Source organism: Bos indicus x Bos taurus, chromosome 19, assembly GCF_003369695.1.
Source record: "Bos indicus x Bos taurus breed Angus x Brahman F1 hybrid chromosome 19, Bos_hybrid_MaternalHap_v2.0, whole genome shotgun sequence".
Classification (NCBI taxonomy): domain Eukaryota; kingdom Metazoa; phylum Chordata; class Mammalia; order Artiodactyla; family Bovidae; genus Bos; species Bos indicus x Bos taurus.
In genome coordinates this window covers 19,763,319-19,790,458 of record NC_040094.1, presented here as the reverse complement: position 1 = coordinate 19,790,458, position 27,140 = coordinate 19,763,319, and the positions used below count along the sequence as shown (strand labels likewise).

The 27,140-nt window shown below is 35.8% G+C and overlaps 1 protein-coding gene across 9 annotated transcripts in view; it reads left to right on the top strand.

Annotated features, from left to right (window-relative positions):
* The window catches only part of NF1 (neurofibromin 1), a 257,570-nt gene that overhangs the window by 133,236 nt on the left and 97,194 nt on the right, over positions 1-27,140 (top strand). For 7 of the 9 annotated variants that reach the window (XM_027516769.1, XM_027516770.1, XM_027516763.1 and 4 more), the window contains 7 exons: positions 8,297-8,432; positions 12,511-12,573; positions 17,173-17,331; positions 17,833-17,930; positions 19,178-19,324; positions 21,558-21,704; positions 26,230-26,340. In XM_027516769.1, coding sequence (XP_027372570.1) covers positions 8,297-8,432; positions 12,511-12,573; positions 17,173-17,331; positions 17,833-17,930; positions 19,178-19,324; positions 21,558-21,704; positions 26,230-26,340 — 861 coding nt within the window. The remainder of the gene's footprint in view (positions 1-8,296; positions 8,433-12,510; positions 12,574-17,172; positions 17,332-17,832; positions 17,931-19,177; positions 19,325-21,557; positions 21,705-26,229; positions 26,341-27,140) is intronic. The other 2 variants (XM_027516766.1, XM_027516767.1) reach the window with 1 other exon arrangement.

Genomic DNA, 27,140 nt, shown 5'->3' with positions numbered 1-27,140 from the left:
GACTCTTTTTTTTAATCCATCTCACCATTCCTCCTGTAATGAGGAGTGACTTGGGAGAAGGGAAAGAGGCCAAGGGGTAATGCAAGGTGCATTTTAAAAACCACCATCTCTGTGAAGCTTTCTGTCTGTTCCCAAGTGCCACCCATATACACAGATTACACGTGAACAAAGAAACAATATCTCTTTCATGTTCTGCACCATCATTGTAACATTGAGTTGTGATGACGTGTTTTATGAATTTATCTTCCCCTGGACTGTTGGCTCTTTTACATTTCATATGTCTTTATGTCTTCCTATGAGTATTTAATGTATCTGGCTTATAGTTGACATTTCATAAATATTTGTTGAATGAAATTTTAGACTGTTAGGTTATGCTTGCTTTTTCTAAGCCACATTGCTTGTCTTTCAGTTAGGACCCTAAAAATTGTTTTATTTTTTATTTTCAGCTTCAGAGCTTCTTGATGGTTTCTCTTCCTAAATAGTTTTATTTGGCAACTTTGTATCAGTTGGTGTTTTGGGCTTTGCCTCTACTGAAGTGTCAGCTATAGTAACTAATCAGCTCTGGCACCTAAATTAACCAGTTATTGTTGAAATATTTCAGTAGTTGTAGTTTAAAACTTCAGAGCAATGTTCTTTTAATGTCATCTTGTATTTTGTTACCTTTAAGCAATTTTACTTTCTAAAGGGTAAAAATTACTTAGAGAGTGAACTAACTGCCTGAAAGAAATCTCCTGTACTAGGTAAATGCTTCAGTACAGAGAAGAGAACTAGATTACAAGCTTCCTATATTCAAATTACTTAAATTTCAAACTGATGTTTTCCTAACATGTGGAGAGCTTAGAAGTTGACACTCCTCTGTTCACAACAAGAAAAAGTTGAAAACAGAAAATCAGCAAGTCATCTTAGATTCATTAGAGAATTGAAGGGCAGTAAAGGTAAAACACTAGAGTGATAGCCAAATTCGGAGAATCCCATTTTACAGGAGGAAACTACTGCTGGAGTCAGTAACTGGTAGGAATGCTTAGACTGAAATTGAAAAATTGCTTGAGGTTGACTGTGGGTTAGTTTAAGAATGAACTCTAGGGCGCCCTCTGTCTGAGGCACCCACACTTTGTGAGTTTGATCTCTAGAAACTCTTCCAGATTCTCATGCTGAAGATTGTGCCCTTTGTGCTCTGGGCAGGAAAGGGGGAAAAGTAACCATTTTGGAATATGCCCATAGTGTTCTGTTCTCTCCTACAAAGGCCTGCCTTCGAGGGAAACTACCAGAACCTAATCCGACCTGTAGGATGGGCAGCTACCCAACTCCAGCTTCCTCTAACCTTCTTGAGTCACATAAGAGGAGAAAATTAGCTAAGAAATTCTTCTGAAGGTCACAGCCCAGTGACTCTGGCCCAAGAAAATAATGGAGATATAAGCATAAGATTGTAGACTGCTTCCCCTTCCCAGGACCTCACTACTACATCAGTAGGACTCCAAAGTGTTAATAGTGGGTTACAATAGAGAGCTGCAAAACAGACACTCTGAGAAGAAATTCCTACGGAAACCCAGACAATTAGGTAGATAAAAATAAGGACACTGGAAGAAATCAACACCTACAGCAAACATGAAACATAAAGCACAAGCCACGTCCTAGCCAGATTAACATAGAATCTTCCACTAAAGACCTTTTTATCTCTGTTCCTGCTACCCATTATGTCTTGGGTCTTTTAACAAAAAATTACAAAGCATACTAAAAAGCAATAAAAAATCATAGTCTGGAGAGACAAAGCAAGCATAAGAACTTGATTCAGATGTAACAGATTTTGGAATTACCAGATTAGGAATTTAGAATAACTATAATTAATATATTAAGGGCTCTAACAGAAAAAAATGGACAACATGCAAGAACAGGGAGGTGACTTAAATAGAGAGATGGAAACTCTAAGAAAGAGTCAAAAGGAAATGCTGGAAATCAAGAACATTATAATAGAAAGGAAAAATGCCTTCAGATGGGCTTTATCAGTAGATTGAACACAACTGAGAAAAGAATTCAGTTCAGTTCAGTCACTCAGTCGTGGCTGACTCTTTGAGACCCCATGAACCGCAGCACACCAGGCCTCCCTGTCCATCATCAACTCCCAGAGTTTACCCAAACCCATGTCCACTGAGTCGGTGATGCCATTCAAACATCTCATCCTCTGTCATCCCCTTCTCCTGCCCTCAACCTTTCCTAGCATGAGGGTCTTTTCCAGTGTGTCAGTTCTTTGAATCAGGTGGCCAAAGTATTGGAGTTTCAGCTTCAGCATCAGTCCTGCCAATGAACACCCAGGACTGATCTCCTTTAGGATGGACTGGTTGGATCTCCTTGGAGTCCAAGGGACTCTCAAGAGTCTTCTCCAACATCACAGTTCAAAAGCATCAATTCTTTGGCACTCACTCAGTTTTCTTTATAGTCCAACTCTCACATCCATACATGACCACTGGGAAAACCATAGCCTTGACTAGACAGACCTTTTTTGGCAAAGTCATGTCTCTGCTTTTTAATGTTCTGTCTAAGTTGGTCATAACTTTGCTTCCAAGGAGTGTCTTAATTTCATGGCTACAATCACCATCTGCAGTGATTTTGGAGCCCCCCAAAATAAAGTCAGCCACTGTTTCCACTGTTTCCCCATCTATTTGCCATGAAGTGATAGGACCGGATGCCATGATCTTAGTTTTCTGAATGTTGAGTTTTAAGCCAACTTTTTCACTCTCTCTTTTACTTTCATCAAGAGGCTTTTTTTAGTTCCTCATCACTTTCTGCCATAAGGGTGGTGTCATCTGCATATCTGAGGTTATTGATATTTCTCCCTGCAATCTTGATTCCAGCTTGTGCTTCCTTCAGCCCAGCGTTTCTCTTGATGTACTCCCCATATAAGTTAAATAAGCTGGGTGACAGTATACAGCCTTGACGTACTTGTTTTCCTATTTGGAACCAGTCTTTTGTTCCATGTCCAGTTCTAACTGTTGCTTCCTGACCTGCATATAGGTTTCTCAAGAGGCAGGTCAGGTGGTCTGGTATTTCCATCTCTTTCAGAATTTTCCACAGTTTCTTGTGATCCACACAGTCAAAGGCTTTGGCATAGTCAATAAAGCAGAAGTAGATGTTTTCCTGAAACTCTCTTGCTTTTTCCATGATCCAGCGGATGTTGGCAATTTGATCTCTGGTTCCTCTGCTTTTTCTAAAACCAGCTTGAACATCTGGAGGTTCATGGTTCACGTATTGCTGAAGCCTGGCTTGGAGAATTTTGTGCATTACTTTACTAGCGTGTGAGATGAGTGCAGTTGTGCGGTAGTTTGAGCATTCTTTGGGATTGGAATGAAAACTGACCTTTTCCAGTCCTGTAGCCTCTGCTGAGTTTTCCAAATTTGCTGGCCTATTGAGTGCAGCACTTTCACAGCGTCATCTTTCAGGATTTGAGATAGCTCAACTGGTATTCCATCATCTCCACTAGCTTTGTTTGTAGTGATTCTTCCTAAGGCCCACTTGACTTCACATTCCAGGATGTCTGGCTCTAGGTGAGTGATCACAGCATCGTGATTATCTGGGTCGTGAAGATCTTTTTTGTACAGTTCTTCTGTGTATTCTTGCCATCTCTTCTTAATATCTTCTGCTTCTGTTAAGTCCATACCATTTTTGTCCTTTATTGTGCCCATCTTTGCATGAAATGTTCCCTTGGGATATCTAATTTTCTTGAAGAGATCTTTAGTCTTTCCCATACTGTTATTTTCCTCTATTTCTTTGCATTGATTACTGAGGAAGGCTTTCTTATCTCTCCTTGCTATTCTTTGGAATGCTATATAAGCATTCAGATGCTTATATCTTTCCTTTTCTCCTTTGCTTTTCACTTCTCTTCTTTTCACAGCTATTTGTAAGGCCTTCTCAGACAGCCATTTTGCTTTTTTGCATTTCTTTTTCTTAGGGATGGTCTTGATTCCTGTCGCCCGTACAAAATTAGTGAACTTAAAGATATGTCAATAGAAATTTTGAAAACTAAAATGCAAAGAAAAAGAAAAACACCTGTGGTGGATTCATTTTGATACTTGGCAAAACTAATACAATTATGTAAAGTTTAAAAATTAAATAAAGTTAAAAAATAAAAAATTAAAAAAATAAATAATAATAAAAAAATTTAAAAAGAAAAAGAAAAACTTAAAATACATCTTATTAGAATGTGTAGAAGATAGTGAAATTTAATATTTAGAGCATTAAATGCATATATTAGAAAAGGAGGATCTAAAGTGAATGGCCTAAACTTTCACCTTAAAAAACCAGAGAAAGTTCAGTATAAACCTAAAGCAAGTAGAAGGAAAGAAATAAAAATTAGGTTAGAAATCAATGAAATTAAAAACAGGAAACCAATAGGATAAAAAAAAGCTGATTGAAAATCAGAGGGAAAATTTTTTATACACACAAACACTTAAATAATTGAATACGAAGCTTCATTATAGATCAGAATTAATGGAATAGCCAATGAGTTATCATTGGCATGTGAGAATCTTTTAGAGGGACATTTGAAAGAGTCTGAAGCATACCTGCTGCTGGTATCCTTTTATTTTTTTCATTAAGAAAATGTTCCCACAAAGACTAGACAAGAATGTCAAGGTTTCCAAGAATCTCTTCTGGCCCTGTTAATAAATTGTGAATTTTTTCTTTCATACTACAAAGCTCCTATGCCCTCCATATTTCAGATTCGACTTATTGTTGTAGCTTCTTAAGTGATCTCCCTACATCAAAGTCCCCATATCTCTTTTTAGTTCTCATGTATCCCAAATTCATTTTCTGCCTCTGGCTTCCTGGCAACCTTTGCCATGTGAATTAATCATGTCTCTCCCTGGTTTGCTATTTTTGTCTTTTATATCGTCAAATAATTGTACTTGTTACTTAGTGTGTACTTGTCTTTGCCCTCTTTGAGAAACTCAAAGGCCAATTACTGTTGAATCCTCAGCATGTGGCCTTACGATGGCAAATAGTAGATGCATGGTAAATGTTTATTGGATTGAATTGAGTGCTTGCCCTGCCTTCCACTTTCTGAACTGCCCTTACTTCTTTTTGCCTGTGCAAATTCACTCCCTCCTTTAGAACTCACCTAGTCCATGAAATCTTTCCTTCCCATAGTCTACATTCATTTCTAAACTCTTACTGTATCCATATGCTGCATTATGTGGTGAGCTGCAGGGAATCTGGAGTGGTGATTTCAGTCTCCCAAACTTTTATGTAATAGTATAGAAATAGGACATTACTAGTTAAGAGATTGACAACAAATATTTAGTCAATGATTGTTTTGGTAAGGTACCTTGCTAGTTTTTAAGAGGACAAAGATGAATACATCCTTCAAGGAGCTTACAGTTTTGTAGGGGAGATAAGGCATATAACAAGTAGTTAAGTACTGACTTTCATAGGGATTGTGTTTTGAAGGGTTCAGATTACACCAGTTGGGCAGCTCTAGTAAAGGTTTGTGGATTTGACAGCCACGGGGTAAAATTTGCTCTTTTGTGGTGCTGTGCTTAGTTGCTCAGTCGTGTCCGGCTCTGTGACCCCACAGACCGTAGCCCGCCAGGCTCTTCTGTTCATGGGGATTCTCCAGGCAAGAATACTGGAGTAGGTTTCCATGCCCTCCTTCAGGGCAAGTGAAAGTTGCTCAGTTGTGTCTGACTGTGACCCCATGGACTATAGAGTCTGTGGAATTCTCCAGGCCAGAATACTGGGGTGGGTAACCTTTGCCTTCTCCAGGAGATCTTCCAAACCCAGGGATGGAATCCAGGTTTCTTTCATCGCAGGTGGATTCTTTACCAGTTGAGCCACCAAGGAAGCCCAAGAATACTGGAGTGGGTAGCCTATCCCTTCTCCAATGAATCTTCCCAACCCAGGAATCTAACTGGGGTCTCCTGCATTGCGGGTGGTTTCTTTACCAACTGAGCTATCATGAATCTTCCCAATTTAAACCTGATGAAATAGGCATTATAATTATTCCTGTCTAATTGATAAAAAAAATTGAGCCTCAGATTAAGTACCTTGATCAAGGTCAGTAAGTGGTAGAGCTGAAATTTAAACCTAGTAAGTCTGCCTTCTGAACATCTGCCTTTAATCACAGCACCAAGACTTTAGAATCATACAGAAGAGGGCCTTCCCTGGCAGTGCACTGGTTACTCCATGCTTCCACTGCAGGGAGCATGAGTTTGGGGTGAGGGAACTAAGATCTTACATGCTGCATGGGATGGCCAAAGAAATAAACTGAGTCACTCAGTCGTGTCCGACTCTTTGCGACCCCATGGATGGCAGCACGCCAGACCTCACTGTCCATCACCAACTCCCAGAGTTTACTCACTCATGTCCATTGAGTTGGTGATACCATCCAACCATCTCATCCTCTGTTGTCCCCTTCTCCTCCTGCCTTCAATCTTTCCCAACATCAGGGTCTTTTCAAATGAGTCAGTTCTTCGCACCAGGTGGCCAAAGTATCAGAGTTTTAGCTTCAGCATCAGTCCTTCCAATGACTATTCAGGACTGATTTCCTTTAGGATGGACTGGTTTGATCTTCTTACAGTCCAAGGGACTCTCAAGAGTCTTCTCCAGTAGCACAGTTCAAAAGCATCAATTCTTCAGTGCTCAGCTTTCTTTACAGTCCAACTCTTCACATACATACGTTACTACTAGAAAAACCATAGCTTTGACTAGACGGACCTTTGTCAGCAAAGTAAAGTCTCTGTTTTTTAATACGCTGTCTAGGTTGGTCATAACTTTCCTTCCAAGGAGTAAGTGTCTTAATTTCATGGCTGCAGTCACCATCTACAGTGATTTTGGAGCCCAAAAAGCTAAAGTCTGTCACTGTTTCCACTGTTTCCCCATCTATTTCCCATGAAGTGATGGGACCACATGCCATGATCTTCGTTTTCTGAATGTAGAGTTTTAAGCCAACTTTTTCACTCTCCTCTTTCACTTTCATCAAGAGGCTCTTTAGTTCTTCTTCACTTCCTGCCATAAGGGTAGTGTCATCTGCATATCTGAGGTTATTGATATTTCTCCCTGCAATCTTGATTCCAGCTTGTGCTTCCTCCAGCCCAGCATTTCTCATGATGTACTCTGCACATAAATTAAATAAGCAGGGTGACAATATACAGCCTTTACGTACTCCTTTCCCTATTTGGAACAAGTCTTTTGTTCCATGTCCAGTTCTAACTGTTGCTTCCTGACTTCCAGAGTTCTCAAGAGGCAGATCAAGTGGTTTGGTATTCCCATTTCTTTAAGAATTTTCCAGAGTTTGTTGTTGTCCACACAGTCAAAGGCTTTGGCATAGTTAATAAAGCAGAAGTAGATGTTTTTCTGGAACTCTCTTGCTTTTTCGATGATCCAACAGATGTTGGCAATTTGATCTCTGGTTCCTCTGCCTTTTCTAAATAAATTACCTTAAATAAATAATAATAAATAAGTTACCTGAAAAAAAGTCTTACGGAAGAATTAGCAACACTAATCGGATGTGGGGAGTAATGGACTACTGCAGACAATAGCGGCATCAGCAGTTCCTGAGTGACGTGGTTGAAGCAGTAACGGTACCATTGACAACATGGGGAACACAGAGTAAGACATTTAAGTATAGGGAAAAAATTAGCTAATGATGAACAAACTAAGTTTTAGGTACAGACAGGAGAAATACCTAGAAGTTAGAGATATCAGGCTTGATAGGAAAGGAGGTTCAAAATATGGCCTGAGTGGTCCAAAAATATTGAAAGCATGTCAACTTTACTGAAGTCATGGGAAATAAAAGTTTAAAATGTGAGATGCCCTCTCCTACTAGATGGACAAAAAATTTTTTTAATTAAAAATCCTGTATTAAATTTGTGAAATATAGGAGGATAATTGGTGGGCTTCCCAGGTGACACAGTGGTAAAGAATCCATGCCAGTACAGGAGATGCAAGAGACATGGGTTTGATCCCTTGATGGGGAAGATCCCCTGAAAGAGGAAATGGCAATACAGTCTGGTATTCTTGCTGAAAAATCTCTTGGACAGAGGAGCCTGGCAGGCTACAGTCCATGGAGTTGCAAAGATTAGGACATAACTTAGTGGCTAAACAACAACAAGAGTTTTTATACACAATTCTCAAAATTGCCTTTTTTTTTTTTAATAATTGGTTTGTTGAAATCAGGATTCCAGAAAAGTCTCAACATTGCTTTTAGCTGAATATCTCTCTCTTTAAGGAGTCTCTTTTAAAGAATATGTCTGTTAGTTTGTTTGCTTTTAACTGCTTTTGCTTTTTTTTTTTTCCCTCTTGGTAGGTTAGAACAGTCAGAGAGCCTTGAGGAAAACCAACGAAATCTCCTTCAAATGACTGAAAAGTTCTTCCATGCCATCATCAGTTCGTCCTCCGAATTTCCCCCTCAACTACGAAGTGTGTGCCACTGTTTGTACCAGGTATGCTGAAGGTTAGAGATTACCATTATTAATCCACAGCTACATTTAAAAGAATGCTTTACCAAAGAGGGGTTTAGCTGCTAAACTAGCTGCTGATAGTGGGTGATTGATAATACTGAATCAGTTTGGATGAATAATGCATTCAGAATTGTTTAAATTGGCTTTAAAAATACAAAGTAGTTTAAAGGGGTACTTTAAAAATAATACATTTTCCTTGCATTGAGAACAAGTTTAAAATGCACCAATCTACTGGGTGTAGTAGATGTGATTGAAGTTAAATATGTTACACAGTTTTTGTTGCTGATTTTATCTTTTACCTGAATTACTCATGGGGTCTTTCACATATGAGGTCAGTCTCTTTCTTGCTTTTTGTTTTGTGAAATGCTTAATCTCTGATTTTGATTTCTTCTCTTAAATTAATTTTTTAAATTAATTTCTTCTCTTAAACTCTATTGGGTTTGTGTCAGGCTTCCCCAGGACAGGCTGATGTTTATTTTATATAGAATGCTACTTATATTGCATCATCATTCACATCCAGTTGTTAGACTTTCAACACTAGAACTGCAAGTAATGCTTCTGAGTTCAGATGTTCACAGTCATCCCCTACTTGCTGAGGAAATTACACCTGTGTTCTATTATGGCTTCCACGATGTTTTTGATTGGCATATGCAGCTTCAGAAATGGTTTAATCACTCCAAGGGAGATTAGTGCCAATCCACATTAGCCTGTTAAAACTGATTCTGGGAGAAACATTAGTGGATCTGGAGTTTGGGACAAGGTCAGGTGTAGGATAAAGAATTTTTGCATTTACCAAAACCCATACCTTTTGTGTCTTTTTCTTTGCAGAGTTATCCACAGCCATTTGTTTTTAGCACAGGGCTTCAGTTGCTTGGAGACATTAGCAAGATCAGTGAAATCATCATTTTAAAAAGCTGTTTCAGGCTGCTCTGTGTGAATTTTTCCCCCATTGCTATTTATAAAGATGTATCTGCTGTATCTATAAAAAAATGTTTCATCATATTCATAGATGATGAAAAGCATACTTAGCATTAAAACTCTCTTAATTCATCATGACTTTTCCTGCCTTTTTCAAAATAGCTTGAGGAAGCTTAGGAGAGCCCCATATCAGTTTTGCAGGTAGTTAAATCTGAGACCAGAGGGTAGTTTTTAGTATGAAATCTAATTCAATGAATAACATCTTAAGTTTGGGCATTATTCAGGTTTCTCTTTAAGTCCAGTTCAGTCCTTCTTCTGTTCATAAAACTAGGTAGACTAGAAATGGTAAACACATGTTAAAAATAGTCTGGACCAACTTCTTGGTTGGCCTAATAATAACTTTTCAGAAAGCAAATGAATTTCTAAATGGCAGGGGCTTTGACTTTAGTTGGTTAAAAGTGATTGAGTATTGACTACCTGGTTACATAAATGGTCTAGTAGGTTTTAGTAGAAATTCTTCATGTAGTTGTCTCCCTAAGAAAAAAAATTTTGTATCATTAGCAACCTTGGAAAAGGAAAAAAGAAGTAAGTGCTTGGCACTTAGTAAGTACTTAGGAAATATTTAATGAAGGAATAAATTACCCGATTCCTCCCAGCCAAGTAAACAAGATTCTTGCCAACTTTCATAGTTAGGAAGGGAAGGAGGTAGTAAAAAGAATGCAGAAAATAAAGCTAGGTGATAATTGGTGGCTTATTAACCACTATGTGTTGTGCCTTTTAAAACATTCCGTGATACCGTGTCCCATATTACAGCAGACCTGAGTCATTATATTAAAATTTCACATACAATTATTCGTCTTAAGAATGTTCTTTAAATGTTAGTGCAATTTTTGGAACTGTTGGATAAACTTACTATTGGAATGTACAGTACTATAGAGGATAGATGTGCTATGTTATTTATAAATAAGGGTTTGTTTTTTAATAAGTGACTGATAATGGGAAATTTCACATTTGCTAATTAAAAAAGAAAAATAAACTTAGATCTCAAGATATTCTTCCATTGAGTCTCCTTGCAAATGTAGTTTTTCCTTTAGTTTGCTCTTTTATTTTTATTCACCTTCCATCTTCTGGCTTTTCTTTGCCCTTTAGACTTTGGCAGTAACATAATGGTACCTTTGTACTTTTATGTTCTGTTGGGAGGGATAGTAGTCCATTGTTTTTTTTCCCTCTAGTAAATATGTCTCCTGCTATGGGACCTGCTAGGGAAAATTTGAAAGCTATGTGAGTACATTGCTAGCTAAATTTCTCTGAGCTTTAGGTCTTTTTACTGGAGTTAGTATTTTTGACTGTTAAACCTTTTTAAAATCATGCTTTTACCTAGCTCTTTCGTTTTATAAGCCTCCTTACTTAGCGGTCTGGGTTAAGGTTATATTGGAATGGCCATGTGTTAGATTTATAACTGAGACATTTTTTCATGTGTTTATTTCCACTTTCATCCTGATAGTTTTGGAGTAATGAGAAAGTATTCCCAGAGTGGATATTCTCCTAAATTGTGGTGAGAGAATTCTGAGAAAGAGCTAAATATAATTCTAAGCAAATGTCATCTTTTCCTGGCAAATCTGCTTCTCCAAACAGAAGTAGCTTACAGAAAAATTTTAAGGCTATAATTGATGGTTGTATACCATGATTGAAAACAAAAAGTGTATAAAACTGCATTTTTGTGATAAATTGGGTTACTAGCGCTTTTAGTCTGAAGTTTGAATCAAAGCTTGAGGTAAGGACTGTGTCTTCTTGCTTGCTATCTTCCAGTGCTTAGAATGGTATCTAGCAATTAGGTGCACAGTAACTACTTGGATGAATGAATGGATGGATGGATGTACAAATCTAACTTTAATCTCAAGTTATGGTGCTGAGTCACAGAAATCCTGGAATAAAATGCCTTGTATGGTAGATTGAAGAATTCTAGTTTGTTTTCAAAATATTTTAAAAGTAATTTCTTTTAACTTTTAATTTTTTATTGGGAGAGAGAAAACAATTATTGTTAACAACGATTAACAATGTTATGATGGTTTCTGGTGAACAGTGAGGGGACTCAGCCATGCGTATACATGTATCCATCTCCCCTAAACTCCCCTTCCATCCAGGCTGCCACAGAATATTGAGCAGAGTTCCATGTGCTGTATAGTAGGTCCTTGTTGGTTATCCATTTCAAATATAGCTGTGTGTGTGTGTCGATCTTTTCATTTTAATAGAGCTCCTTGGCCTAGAAGTGACTCTGAGAGTTGAAACCAATATGTCTCTGGATTTGAGAGGCTTTTTGGTGATGGATTTTTGTTTGAGACATTCTGATAAATGGTCAAATCTGTGAAAAATTTTAAGCAGGCTTACAGTTTTATTCTATGATTTTCTCTGCAGTTTCTTCACTTTGATATTAATGCTTATTTCCAGTTGAGCTGATAACATTCTTTTCCCAATTGTTGCAGAGCTTTTAACCTTCTCTGGTTAGAACTTTTTCAGGAAGCAGCCTGCAAACAAAATTAAGTGAAATTTTAAGAGTAATCTTTCTTAAAAGAGAGACTTTTAACTCAGAATCTGTAAAGTGTATTTTTCTATTATATTTAGCCATTTAATGTTTATTTTTTAATCAGTAGTAATATGAGTTCAGTATCAACTATTGAAAAAAGAACTTTTAAGTCAATTGAAGGATACACAGAGAAGTATATATAAATATATGTAAATCAAGAAAAATTACGTAGACACATAGAAGTATTTTTAGAGTATAATCTACTTGTAATGAAAATTTCATATAAAATTCATCAAAAGCTAGGAATTAACTGAAATGTAAATATTAAATATCCTCAGTTCATTTGAGGAGAAATTTTCTGCAATTTATAGCCAGAAATAGTAGATATGATTGTCTCAACATTTCTTGCTATTTATTTAGTGCTTTGGCTTAAAGACATAATAAAGATTAAAATCCAGAAATAAAATTTGTCCCTCAAAATTCAGTTGATTTCTAATTTTTTGTTGATTCCATTTGTGTTACATTTTGATCGTGTAATTTTATGTACAAGCCAACATTGTTTTTGTTGCTGTATGTAGTTGGTGCTGTGACTTGTTTGTGCTCATCTCTGTTCTGTAGGCAACTTGCCACTCCCTACTGAATAAAGCTACAGTAAAAGAAAAAAAGGAAAACAAAAAATCAGTAAGTTTGGAGAACTTTTTTTTAGCTGTTTCTTTCAAAGCAAAACAAAAAATCTTTTGCTGTTTGTTAAGAACATCTTCACTTCAGCCTATTTGACCTTCACTGTAAAATCATTCTACTAATTCTGGCACAAAATAGCTTTCATTTCAATTAACCCTGGAATTAAGTTACATTGAAACATCTCTGTGTTCCTTTGGTTTGATTTATCCCAAAGGCATTTTGGGGGCATTTGGTGCATTTGATACCCCTGGTCTAATTTTATTACTGTTATTTTAAAAATTATAAATGAATGCAAAAGAAACTTAATTTCAAGGCCTTAGGAAATGCTGACTCTCTTCATTCTTGCTTCTTGTTTGCAGGTAATGTGAGTGATTTCTTTTCCTAGAGATGAAAGTTTTTCTTAATTGCTAGAAGTACATAGAAGGAAACTGTCACTTTCTAAATCTTAACTAAAAGTAGCTAAATTTTATTTTTTACTTAGAGTTTTATCTGGACAGTCTCAGCCAGGATTTAGATAATTGTTCTTAACTTATAAAAACTCTTATGGTGAAACAAAACCACTTTTACCTTAGAGAAAATCTTTATAAGCTACTGGGACTGAGAATATAGTACTTTTGAAATAAAGAAAAGCAGTGAGTCTGTATTTATAGAGAAACACCTCATTTGCAAACATGATATGCATGTACTACCTACTTCTGTAAACTTACCCTAATTTAAAAGGAAGAAAATTACGGTAGTCATAATTATTTTCTTCTGGCGGATGAAATTTGTCCAAAATATTAACATGCATTCATTTAAAATTTGCCAATATCTGTCAGTATGACTGATTCTTATCAGGCTTAGTTTTACCTTTGTTCATATAATCCAAATGAATTTAGAGAAAGAGGTCAAGAAAACCTGCAGGAGTCACATAGATAGTTTACTTTAAAAGGTAGAATTTAGTATATAGTATTCATCTGGTTTCACCTTTCATTTTCATCTGAGCTCTACCTTCAGTAAATTTCTGTTTGAAATTCAGAACTAAATTAAAATTTAGAGACATATGCTTTTATGTACATTCAAGAGATTCTTTTTTGGGTATGTTACGTAAATTTGGTCAGCTGTGAGCAAATGGATTGGATTGGATGGCCATCTTGCTTAATAAAAACATTTCTTTCTAATGCTTCAGCCTTCTAATTCTCAGCGTATGTGGATTTAACATAATATACACCATCACTGTTGAAATTAATTTACTGTTTCTAACACTCTTGTTTGGTGTTTACTAATGCCATTTTGTAGTATATTACATAAATTAAAATTCAGGCTTTCTCTGTTTCTGGAGCATGTTTTCTAGCCTTCCTAACATTGCTTTATTTATTAAGATTTTATCTACAGTTGTTCCTTGAAATGTTTTTTTCTACTAGTGTTATTTTCATATTTCAAAAAAATGTTTCTGGGTAACACCAAGTTTTGGAATGCATTTCTCAGCACAAGTGATATGAGGTCCTTGTGGATATTTTAGAACACATTCTGAAGTGTGACGACTGTGTAGTATTATAAATCTAAAATGTTGGTTTATGGAGTTGTTGGCATAACAGAATCTAATGATCTTTTTAAAAGCAAGTTAACTTTCTTTTGGGGTCTATGTACCATAGATTAGAATATTTAAAATATATAGACAAGGTTCTGGCTGCTGTTATGTAGCTGTGTAGTCATAGATAATTCTCTTTATTAAACTCAAACATGTACTGTATAATTAGATCTCCTTTGAAGTTATTAACCTAACTCACTTAGATAATTAAAGGTGGATGGGTTGTGATCCTCTTGCTGAGGTACAGTGTATGACTACATTTATTTGTAACCTGTGGTTTGCCTTTTATGAGTAGGGGGAAAGGAAAAGGGCCATTTGACTGATCATTGGCTTCTGCATACAGACTGGCTCTACTTGGACCTTTTATGCTGAAAGTTTTTTGGATATAAATTAGATTTTTACAGGTTAAAAATAAAAACAGTTTGAGTATGTATATGTTATGAGGTAAAATTATACTGATGTTAATTAGTGGTGACAGGAAAAGAAGTTTTTTAATAAATTAATTCATAAAACTTGTTGAGCATTTTTATAGATATTGTTTTATCAGATTTTAGTTCCCAAAATACACTGTCATTGATGAGATCCATAATTATATGACACGTAAAATAAGGTGTGTTCTTGTAGTGTGGATACTCTGAGTTCTGACATGAATGATTTTTGAAGATGGGGAAGATAGTGAAGGTGTAGTACCTTTCATAAGTTTTACAATATTTCTTTTGGGAAATGATTCCCTCAGACACCCGTTAAATTCTGAGATTGAGTAATATTGAGTAAACATCAGGTATAAATGTGAGTCGCACTTTAAAAACTTTTCTCTCCTGGAAAAAGCCAGTAAATAGCTACTCTAAAAATACATCTGAAAAGAGTTCTCCATGTGCATATAAGTGATTGATTTTTTTTTTTTTTGAGACACTTTCTCAGCAGGTTAGTATTTTATAATTAATCAGTTCTTTGGAAACCAAACTCATGACTTTAACTTTTTAAAAACCTTTTCAGGATTTTAACAGATTAAACTGAACATAAGCTATTCTTTTAAAACAACCCTTTTGCAATGAAATATAAAGCAGTTTTTAATTCCCTTCCTTTTTGCTAGCTCACTCCTGAAAGGCTTTAAAAATTTCTAGACTTGTTGATCTGTTTTTTTATGTTTTAAGATTAAAATTTGTGATTCTGAAGAAAATAGTAGCAGTGGTGGTCTGTGAACATTCTGAAATTAGATGAAGAATTTTATCTGTGCGGAAATAAAGATTATTTTTTTCTGTTCCTACTCCCTAGAAGGTTAAACACAGTACAACAGTGGTAAAAGTACTTGAATTGTCTTCTTAATTCTGTTTCTAAAACTGTATTTTAGCTAAAAATAGCTATAAAACAGTATCTAGGTGTTAAAGCCAGTCTGTTAAGGCTGCTGTATTTAACCACCTTCACCAGTGTGCTCTGACTGAAGTGTAAGGTCGTCGTCCTTCTTGCAGTAGCATAGCACTCAGAGTGCTGTAACACCAAGAAAGCTTCCTGAGCTATGCAGTACCAGGAAGGTGAGAATGTATTAGTTATAGCTCACCCCTACTATCACCTCTTACAAAGATTTTCTTAGCTTAGAAAATCATTCTCTAAAGTCTTAATTTTACTGACTTCCTGTCAAATATAATTGAACATTATTTTGAGATTTTAGACAGTGAACAAGAACACATTTTAAATGTATACCACATGAAGCACTGAAGAAAATAGAATGAAGTGAAATAATTCTTACTCTTTTCCAGAATTATAATCTGGACTCATGAGCCGTGTGAATTCATGAAAAGAAGTGTTACTTTACTGAGGCAGTGTGAAGAAAACTAGAGCTCTGTGAGATTCTGCACCTAAGTCCTATTTTCTCATTTCCCCGCAATAGCCTTTGAAATGCAGTTTTATCCTCAGAATCCCAGAACATTGAGTTGGTGTACTATGGCCTTGTTGTCAGTCAGCACTGCTTTAAGCAGCAGTTAACCACGCTAAGCATGAATAGTTGTAGCGGTTTAGATGTTACATGAATGTTCTTTAAAAGTAAATGTGTGTGTTATTTGTTTAAAAAAAAAAGTGAATTTCAGAATAATACAGTTTTCGTATGTTAATTTAAAACAGGACCTACTAGGAGAGATGGGAGCTGAGCCGGCTTCATAGCACTTTCCCAGTCTAATTTACCTTGAAAGTGGAATATCTTATAAAAAGAAAATAAATCCATGTGAAATGTTGGGCTCACATTATTTTTCAGTGTGGGCAACCATTTCTTGTATCTTTAACTTTTTTTATTTGACAGAATTACAAATTGAGTTATTCGTGGGGATTCTCTCTTTTAGGCTTGTGGGATCCTTTTTTCTTTTAAGTCTCCAAGAATTCCCATTCCTCCATGGTTTAAATAATAAGTAGGTCCTTATATTATAAAGCATTCTGATGAAGAAAAAGAACTGGCAATAACGTTACTGTAAGTAAGTTTTTTCTCTTGATAGGAATCTAAGAAAACTAAGTTTTATTTTGTATATGGCAAGCATTTTGCTCAAGAAATTCAATTGTACCTGGGTATACAACAAAATGTAAGTATTTACTATTAGGTATTGGATTATTCAGTGGTATGCTGTTGAAAACTTAGCTCTGCCTTACAAGAGTTGACCACACTCTCGTGTCTCTTAATCTTAGTAAAATGTGATAATTTTTGTGTGAAAAGTTATTCTGCTTTTGTTGCTCAACAAACCTGCAGTATAAACAATGATGATAAAATTAATATCTTTTTTCAGATCTCTTCTACAAAACTCATCTATGAGACTTCCCCCCCCCCCCTTAGAGACCTTCATTGTGATTTTAAATGATAGAGGGCAAGAATTGAGGGTAAATTTTTGTTTACTGATGTTTTGGGAGTAGGAAAAATTACAAATGTATTGTTTACAAGGACTGGTCTATTCAGATTTTATGTGCAAAATTTGACTTTTGAACTCTGTCTTCCCATTTTCTTGTTTTAATTCAAACCATGTACTCAATCCTCAATTCCTTGTTTTTAGGTGGTTAGCCAGCGTTTCCCTCAGAACAGCATCGGTGCAGTAGGAAGTGCCATGTTTCTCAGATTTATCAATCCTGCCATTGTCTCACCATATGAAGCAGGGATTTTAGATAAAAAGCCACCGCCTAGAATCGAAAGGGGCTTGAAGTTAATGTCGAAGGTGAAGAATCATTTTGATAATATAACTATTTAAAATTTCTCTTCCATAAATTTTCAGTTTTTTTATTCACTGTACTCTCTCTTAATTTTTGAAATGCCCTGTGGTTTTCCCTTACATGCTTTTGTTTTATTTCTTTATATGATAAAGAAATTCATGAGGCTGATACTGATAGAACATCTCATCATTTGAAAATATTTTAGCAAATGTCTTCTCAAGATGGTTTTCTGTGTAATCATTTTGGAAATTCCTAAATGGGAAACAAAATGTATACTATATGATTTTAAAAAATACATTTAATTTTTCATGTCTGTTTATATATATATAAATATATAAGTGTTTATATAATTATGTTTAGGAAAGCATAGAAACAGAATGATCAGTAACTGATTTTAATCACCAATAGAAATTGTATCAGTGAGAAAATTAATATTTTTTAGAGTTATATGGATGTGTAGATTTCATAAATAATCAGATCCTTTATAACCTTATTTTATTGTATAGATACTTCAGAGTATTGCCAATCATGTCCTTTTCACAAAAGAAGAGCATATGCGGCCTTTTAATGATTTTGTGAAAAGCAACTTTGATGCAGCACGAAGGTGAGCAGCCTGCTACTTAGCCAATTGCTCTGTTTGGATCAGATACTTTGAGTTTCACTTAAGTCCATGTACTTGATCTAGATGGAACTCCTGTGTAGGTTTTTTTCTCTTGAGGTCAAGAACATAGTTAATCTTATTTCACTATAAAAGACATTAATGAAGTAAAGTGATATTCTTTGTAATTTGGTAGTGATTGCCATATTTAAAAACCCAGAGAGATGTTTGACATAGCTACTAAAATACAGGATTTGAGTTTACCACAAGATGGAGGACAGGTAGAAGGAAAAAGATTTCTTTCAGTAAGAACTAAAACCAAACTGGTACAGATAATGCATTATAGTGTATAATCAGAATTTTTTGATGTTAGAATATTTTTGATACTTTAATTTGGAAATGTATGTAAACTAAAAAGCTACTCTTTAAACCAAGTAAAGCAAATGCGTAAGGTTTTGTTCATGAGTAACTGGACAACTGTTGGAAGTTTTGTGATTTTAGAAAACTTGAGTTCTGCTCGGTCCCATAACTAGCTAGTTGCTTCTTTTTATCTCTGAGTTGTTGATTTGGTAAAGTAGCTTTCATACCGTACTTAACTGTGAGTTGATTTTAGAGACACAAATGAGATAACTTATGAGAAGGTGTCTGTAAATGTAAGTTAACATCAAGAATTCTACTTTTCATACAGTGTGAATCTGATTGACTTGACTTATAGTCGAAGCTATACTTCTACAGCTCTTCTAGTTTTTCATTATAGTTCATACTAACTTCTTTCTGATTGGAATTTAAAAGATATATTATTGGACTGTAAATCATACTGGAAAAAAAAGTGAATGTCAGCATAGGATTCACATTCTGTGACTATCCACAGAAAGATTGACTACCCGTAGAGAGTTAAAAGAACAAAGGTTCTGATCCTGACTTTGACCTAACAGGCTGTATAACTTTGGGGAGGTCTTTTGTCTTGTCTGGGCCTCTATTTCTTTATCTGTAAAATACTGGCTTCTCTATAGATTCTCATCTATCTGAATTTTGTTGTCTGACTTCAGAGCCTACTTTGAAGCTGAAGCCAGGTATCAAATGGAAAACCAAGTTTCTCCTGTCTCTTCTTTTGTTTATAGTTACATGTGTGAATAAAACCTCCATATTTGTAATACCAGTAATTTCACAAAGTTACTTCACATAAATTTAATTCAAACATAGATATGAGTATATCTGGTTTTTGAAACTCTAATAACTTTGCATTTTTGAAGGTTTTTCCTTGATATAGCATCTGATTGTCCTACAAGTGATGCTGTAAATCATAGTCTTTCCTTCATCAGCGATGGCAATGTGCTTGCTTTACATCGTCTACTATGGAATAATCAAGAGAAAATTGGCCAGTATCTTTCCAGCAACAGGTGAGATTTCTCAGTCATGGGAATATTGAAAACTCTCACTTTAAATTTAAGTTGATAAAATTATTAGTCATGAATAATGCCTCTTACTTTGTATCTTCTTAGAATAAGAATTATGATTTTTAAAGAGCAATGTAGACCTTTAAAAATATGTAGGCAAAAACTTAAGTCATATTGATTGATCAACAAACATATGTAGGTGTTGTAGACTTTTTAAAAAAATACTAAAGCTAAGAGGGATTTCGCTGGCAGTCTAGTGGTTATGAAAGACTATGCACTTTCATTGCCGGTGCCTGGGTTTGATCCCTTATGGGGAAACTAAGAATCCAGCCGAGGAAACAAAAAATTAAACTGAGAAATCACGAATTAGCCTTTTGGATTTTTTTTGGCTTGCAAACATAATATTACAACAAGCCACAGAGAAGTTTAAATTTACTAGGTCAAATGAGTCTTGGCATCTGAATTTAAAGAGCAGCTTAATTCTTAGGAAGTTAATAATTGAAACATTGCTATTCTATTGCAATTCTATAGTAATCCCATTTGTGATACTCTGAAGTACATGCAAATGAAGTTTTACATAGGCAGTACTTAATAATTGAAAATTATTAACTTGGGAATTGTTTCATTAGCTGTTTTTAGTTAAAGTCTCTTGTAGCCTGAATCATTTGCTGTCCTTCTATAATCGTTACATGTTTATAGTGGCCCAGATTCTTATCTATGAGTTCTCTTACAAAGGTCAAATGAGTCCAGATTATTTTTAAATTCCAATAAAAATGGTTTGCTTATTCATAGGAAAAGTAGAAGACCATAAGGAGGGAGATGCTTCATCTGTGTGGCACTTACAGTGGAATTTTTAAATGCAAACATTCTTTTATATGCATCTTTTAAAATACAAACTTGTATGATTTAAAGTACATATTCATGTACTTTAATACCAGTGTTTTTTTTCAATTTTTTTTAAAAAAGACACATTTCAAACATACAAAAAAGTATTGACTATAATATAACAGAGACCCGTGTCTACTGCTTCGTTTTAACATTTTTTATTTTGCTGAATTATTTCAGATCTTTATAATATTTTATTTCTGGGAGAGAAAAAGATACAACTTCTCTCTTGTGTAACTGACAAGAAAAAGGAAAGTACAGGTATAACATAGGTACATATAAAACAGTTTTGTGTGTTTTAAAACTTCATAGCAATGATACACTGAATATAGTCTCTTCATATAATATTCCATTTGAGATTTATCATTTATTTAACTTATCTTAGTATTTTATCGAACGGCTATATCACAACTTATTTTCGTACTTCCTAATTGATGGATATTTAGGGTTTCCTGTTTTTCATTATTTTAAATGGTAATGTAATAAATATTCTTCACATTTGTCTCCTTGTGAATTACCCAAATGCATAATTGCTGAGTTCTGGGGTATACACAGCCTCAGCTTTGCTAGATATCACCACCTTATTTTTCAGTGTACATACTGATTTATGCTTTGACAGTACTGTGTGAGAGTACAGTGTACACATCTTCACCAAAATTGGCACTAGCAAACGTCATAATTTTTTTTTGTCAGTTTGATGTTTGTGAAATAGTATCTTGTTATCTTTAGTTTTAAATGTTTAATAGTTGTTGAAAATTCATACTTACCCTGGTTAAGCAGAAATCTGATATCAGGGACACTATGTCCACTTCCTAAACAGTGGTCTCTCCAAATGAGTTCTTTTCATCCTGAGAAAAAGTGGATCAGAATGTTATTTTTACTTACTGGTTGCCTATTTAATGGTAATAGATTAAGAATACTAGAACATAATGAAATTTTATGTAAATTTTTTAGTTTGAGGAATGGTCCCATTTCTAAGATGTCTCAGTTATACTTAAAACCCCTGAGGTCTTTTGGGTGCTATTTAAAAATGAGCAGGAACCACCACTGGACAGTAAAAAGAAAAGCAGCCAATGACAATCTAAACGTGTTTTTATGTACCCTCCTGTGTGTGGAAAATAGCTAGTGGGAAGCTCCTGTAGGGCAGAGGGAGCTCAGCTCGGTGCTCTGATGACCTCCAGAGGTGGGATGGGGAGGTTCAAGAGGGATATGTATACATCCTGCCGATTGACTCCGTTGTACAGCAGAAACTAACACAACATTATAAAGCAATTATACTCCAATTAAAAAAAAAATGTGTTCTGCTATATGTGAACTGCTACTTTTTTCCTAAGTAGTTTCCTATATCTAGGGATCACAAAGCTGTTGGAAGACGACCTTTTGATAAGATGGCAACACTTCTTGCATACCTGGGTCCTCCAGAGCACAAACCTGTGGCAGATACACACTGGTCCAGCCTTAACCTTACCAGTTCGAAGTTTGAGGAGTTTATGACTAGGTAAAGTACCACCTCGACATGATGATTTCTGTCTTTTTCATTGAGCTGCAAGCTTTACCTCCAGGCCACTTGTTAGATATGCTTGTATGTTTCACAGAGGATTATTGGGAAAGATGTACTTCATAATCACATTGCCATGTTTTGGGGTCCCACTTTTCTCTTTACCCTATATATTGTTGAAGTATGCTTTGTTTCGTGGTTGATTTTCTTGTAAAAAATAATAACATCTTGTTGAATAGTACTATGTCATGTTATTTTGAGATGTTTTTGCACTTAATAGTTAAAAGGAAGGTAGACAACATTATTTTCATATTATAATTATTAGGGAAAATAGAGTTCAAAGTGAGTAATTTGCCTAAGATTCCATCCTAAGTCATAGATCCTTTGGTTCTAAGTGCTGAACTCTTTCTCTCACATAACAAAAATTTTCAGAAGTCTCCTGGAAGTTAATTATACAACTTTTAGACTGAGGGTCAGAAATATGGTAATACTGCTATAAAATTTCTTTCTGTGGACCTTTGTTTCGAATCTCATTGAGATTTGGATCCTCTTCGTAGGCATTCACCCCTGTGTTGTTACAGTGCAGATAGTTTGCAGAATTCTTTAGACTTTTAAAGTACCTTTCATAGTACTTTACACTTCGTCACTTAGTACTTCATAGTGAGTGTGGGTTAAGTGTTTTGTTCATAGTATGTGCCAGAAGCAGAAAGGAAAGAGCAGAATATGACATTCTAGTTTAATTCACATTAACGATTTGTATATAATGTTCCATGGATTGTGAGTGTCTGTTATTAGTCATGTTACATACAGATGATAGTTTTGTACACGACTCCAATTTTTTGATATTGTTAAAAGAATGTGGGAATATGTAACAATCTCCTTTCAAGCTTAGTTGTTATCTTTAGTTCTGTTACATTTTCCTGTGTAACAGGTATTTCAGTTCAGTTCAGTTCAGTCGCTCAGTCATGTCCGACTTATTCCTACGTTATTAAAGGAATATTTTCAATGCAAAATTTTCATGTTACTTAGTTGAAAATTATATAAACATATAAAACTATGCTTTATTCAGCATTGCTAAGGATGTCCTTGCCATTTTTCCATTTTTCAAAGAAAACTTCATTAGTCCTTTTAACCTTCCTACAAAACAATCCTCTGTGCTTTTGAACACTAAATGATATGTGTAAGATATAGAACAATATCTGGTGTATATATAAAGTGTTTCATAAGCATTAAATAATATTTTTGTTCTAAGTTTCCACTGATGCTCCCTGAGACTCATTTTTCTTTTAAAAAATGGAAGTAGCTTTATAATGTTGTCAACTAGAAAACTAATAATTGTTAAATTAGTCAAAACACAGAAATCTAAAAAGGAAAAAATTTTCAGTTATTTCACATCTTAGAGATAATTCAGTTAACATTTGGCAGATAGCCTCCTAGTCATTTATCCATACACATGTGTACCTGTTTCCCTTCTGAAATGCTCTGTGTTGTCTCCATTGATACTAAGCAAATGCTCACTTGGTAGCAGCAGTATGATGAGCTGAGGTTAATATAGCCTCTTCTCGCACCCCAAAGACACATAAAAATACTAGGTAAAAGAAGTATTTTTAAACACATACATAGCTAGAAGAGAATTTTGGAGCAAATTATTTAGTATGTGGGCTTTCCTGATAGCTCAGTTGGTGAAGAATCCACCTGCAATGCAGGAGACCCCAGTTAGATTCCTGGGTCAGGAAGATCCACTGGAGAAGGGATAGGCTACCCACTCTAGTATTCTTGGGCTTCCCTTGTGGCTCAGCTGGTAAAGAAAATGCCTGCAATGCTGGAGACCTGGGTTCAGTCCCTGGGTTAGAAAGATCCCCTGGAGAAGGGAAAGGTTACCCACTCCAGTATTCTGGCCTGAAGAATTCCACGGACTGTTACACACAGAGATAAAGAAATGGAAAATATGAAAGAGTTTAAGAGATGGAGGTTATAGAATGAGAAGTTCCAACATATCTAATAAATAGAGCTTAAAGAGTAGTGAAGAGGTAATATTTGAAGAAACAACAGATGAGAATTTTCCAGGGCTGGTAAATGACATAAATCTTCAGGTTAAAGACACACACTGTGTTGAGCAGAATATATAATAATTAAACCATGCCTTTTTTTAAGTGTATTTAAATATATATAAGTGTATAAGTGTAAAAGTATAGGAAGTATATAAGAGTATAGGAAGCATCACTACGAACAAAGCTAGTGGAGGTGGTGGAATTCCAGTTGAGCTATTTCAAATCCTGAAAGATGATGCTGTGAAAGTGCTGCACTCAATATGCCAGCAAATTTGGAATTCAGCAGTGGCCACAGGACTGGAAAAGGTCAGTTTTCATTCCAATCCCAAAGAAAGGCAATGCCAAAGAATGCTCCAACTACCACACAATTGCACTCATCTCACACGCTAGTAACGTGATGCTTAATATTCTCCAAGCCAGGCCTCAGCAATATGTGAACCGTGAACTTCCAGATGTTCAAGCTGGTTTTAGAAAAGGCAGAGGAACCAGAGATCAAATTGCCAACATCCGCTGGATCATCAAAAAAGCAAGAGAATTCCAGAAAAACATCTATTTCTGCTTTATTGACTATGCCAAAGGCTTTGACTCTGTGGATCACAATAAACTGTGGAAAATTCTGAAAGAGATGGGAATACCAGACCACCTGACCTGCCTCTTGAGAAACCTGTATGCAGGTCAGGAAGCAACAGTTAGAACTGGACATGGAACAACAGACTGGTTCCAAATAGGAAAAGGAGTACATCAAGGCTGTATATTGTCACTCTGCTTATTTAACTTATATGGGGAGTACATCATGAGAAACGCTGGGCTGAAGGAAGCACAAGCTGGCATCAAGATTGCCGGGAGAAATGTCAATAACTTCAGATATGCAGATGACACCACTTTTATGGCAGAAAGTGAAGAAGAACTAAAGAGCCTCTTGATGAAAGTGAAAGAGGAGAGTGAAAAAGTTGGCTTAAAACTCAACATTCAGAAAACTAAGATCATGGCATCTGGTCCCATCACTTCATGGGAAATAGATGGCGAAACAGTGGAAACAGTGGCTGACTTTATTTTGGGGGGCTCCAAAATCACTGCAGATGGTGATTGCAGCCATGAAATTAAAAGACGCTTACTCCTTGGAAGGAAGGTTAAGACCAACCCAGATAGCATATTGAAAAGCAGAGACATTACTTGGCCAACAAAGGTCTGTCTAGTCAAGGCTATGGTTTTCCCAGTGGTCATGTATGGATGTGAGAGTTGGACTATAAAGAAAGCTGAGTGAGTGCCAATGAATTGATGCTTTTGAACTGTGGTGTGGGAGAAGATTCTTGAGAGTCCCTTGGACTCCAAGGAGATCCAACCAGTCCATCCTAAAGAAGATCAGTCCTGGGTATTCATTGGCAGGACTGATGTTGAAGCTGAAACTCCAATACTTTGGCCACCTGATGCAAAGAGCTGACTCATTTGAAAAGACCCTGATGCTGGGAAAGATTGAGGGCAGGAGGAGAAGGGGATGACAGAGGATGAGATGGTTGGATGGCATCACCGACTCAATAGACATGGGTTCGGGTGGACTCCGGGAGTTGGTAATGGACAGGGAAGCCTGGCGTGCTGCGGTTCATGGCGTCGCAAAGAGATACAACTGAGCGACTGAACTGAACTGAAGTATAAAAGTGATACTCAGAATCAGGGAGATTAGAATGGCCTTTTAATAAATTATATTGGTACAACTGTACCAGTAAGTAACCATCTGTAAAAAGGTACACTATTCGTGAGGATAAACTCCCATAAAGAAGAACATATGGACCTTTCTCACTCATTCAAAATCAGTAAACCAGGGAAAGGAAAGCTTCATAAACTGAACTCTTAAAAAACAAATCAATAAAATTCAAAAACTTCTGTCTAGAAAGAAAAATGGTTAAAAGCAATTCTATGATTAATATCCCTGTCCAGTAGTTTTCTTAATGTTATCCTAATGGTTCAAATAATCAGTTCAGTCACTCAGTCATATCAGACTCTGCAACCCCATGGACTGCAGCACGCCAGGCCTCCCTGTCCATCACCAGCTCCTGGAGTTTATTCAAATTCATGTTCACTGAGGCAATGATGCCATTCCACCATCTCATCCTCTGTCGTCCCCTTCTCTTTCCGCCTTCAATCTTTCCCAGCATCAGGGTCTTTTCAAATGAGTCAGTTCTTCACATCAGGTGGCCAAAGTGTTGGAGCTTCAGCTTCAGCATCAGTCCTTCCAATGAATATTCAGGACTGATTTCCTTTAGGATGGACTGGTTTGATTCTCCTTGCAGTCCGAGGTTCAAATAACAGCTCCTTGAAACTTTTAGTGCTTGTTACCACATTGCCCTTCAGAAAGTATGTTGCTTTTAAGATATTTTGCCATTTTGTATATTTTATCATTGTTCCAATTGTGGACTTTTGTAAATATCAATGAACAATATAAAGTCTGTGAGTTACTGTGCTCTTTTTTCTTTCAGGCATCAAGTACATGAAAAAGAAGAGTTCAAGGCTTTGAAAACATTAAGTATTTTCTACCAAGCTGGGACTTCCAAAGCTGGGAATCCTATATTTTATTATGTTGCACGGAGGTAAGAAGCACTGTTTTAGTTTCTCTTACCAGAGTTTTTAAAATGGTAGAAAATGTAGAGAGACAGCAAGTTTGATTTTTCCTGTTGGAGACAAGTTTTCCTGGGAGAATGTAGCTAGTAAACAGCCATCTTGTCCCCAAATGGTGCTCCATCTATTATAAATTGCTGTTCATAGTACCTGTTTCAGATTTGCTTCCCTGTATTACATCTTTTTTTTTATGCCACCTACAGTGAATTAATTACAAAGAGTAAAAAAAAATATCACAGTCTTTTGTTTTCTGGTGTATTCTGTTTAAATCATATCTGCAACATGATACTGAGAAATCTTTTTGTAATGGAAATAAAATTTGAAGAATCTGAGAACTTTTAATAATAAGCCTGGTAAGGCAACATCAGGGTGATTTAACAAATAATTCAGAGATGCTGTGGGAAATGTCTATAAAGATATGGCACAAGTGACAGCCTGAAAAATTGATTGTATTTATTTGTGCTGTCTTCAGCCAAAGCTAATTCCCAGGAAGCCTTTCTTGAAATGCTCCTCCTTCACAATAGGTCTTATGCTCAAGTTGCTTTCCCTGCCATTGTCTTTTCTTTCTTGGTTTATTCTGCGTTCCATTGGAGAACTTGTCTGTGGTATTATTTGGTCAGTTTTCCTTCTTTCCCATTTAGTTTATTGATATAAACTTTTGGTAATTGAACCTTAGGGACAATGTTATATAATAGACCACTGGCTTTGGAATCTCAGGGGCTATGTTTTCTCTTAGTTCTGCTATTCCACTAGGCTGTAGGAATTAATCCTT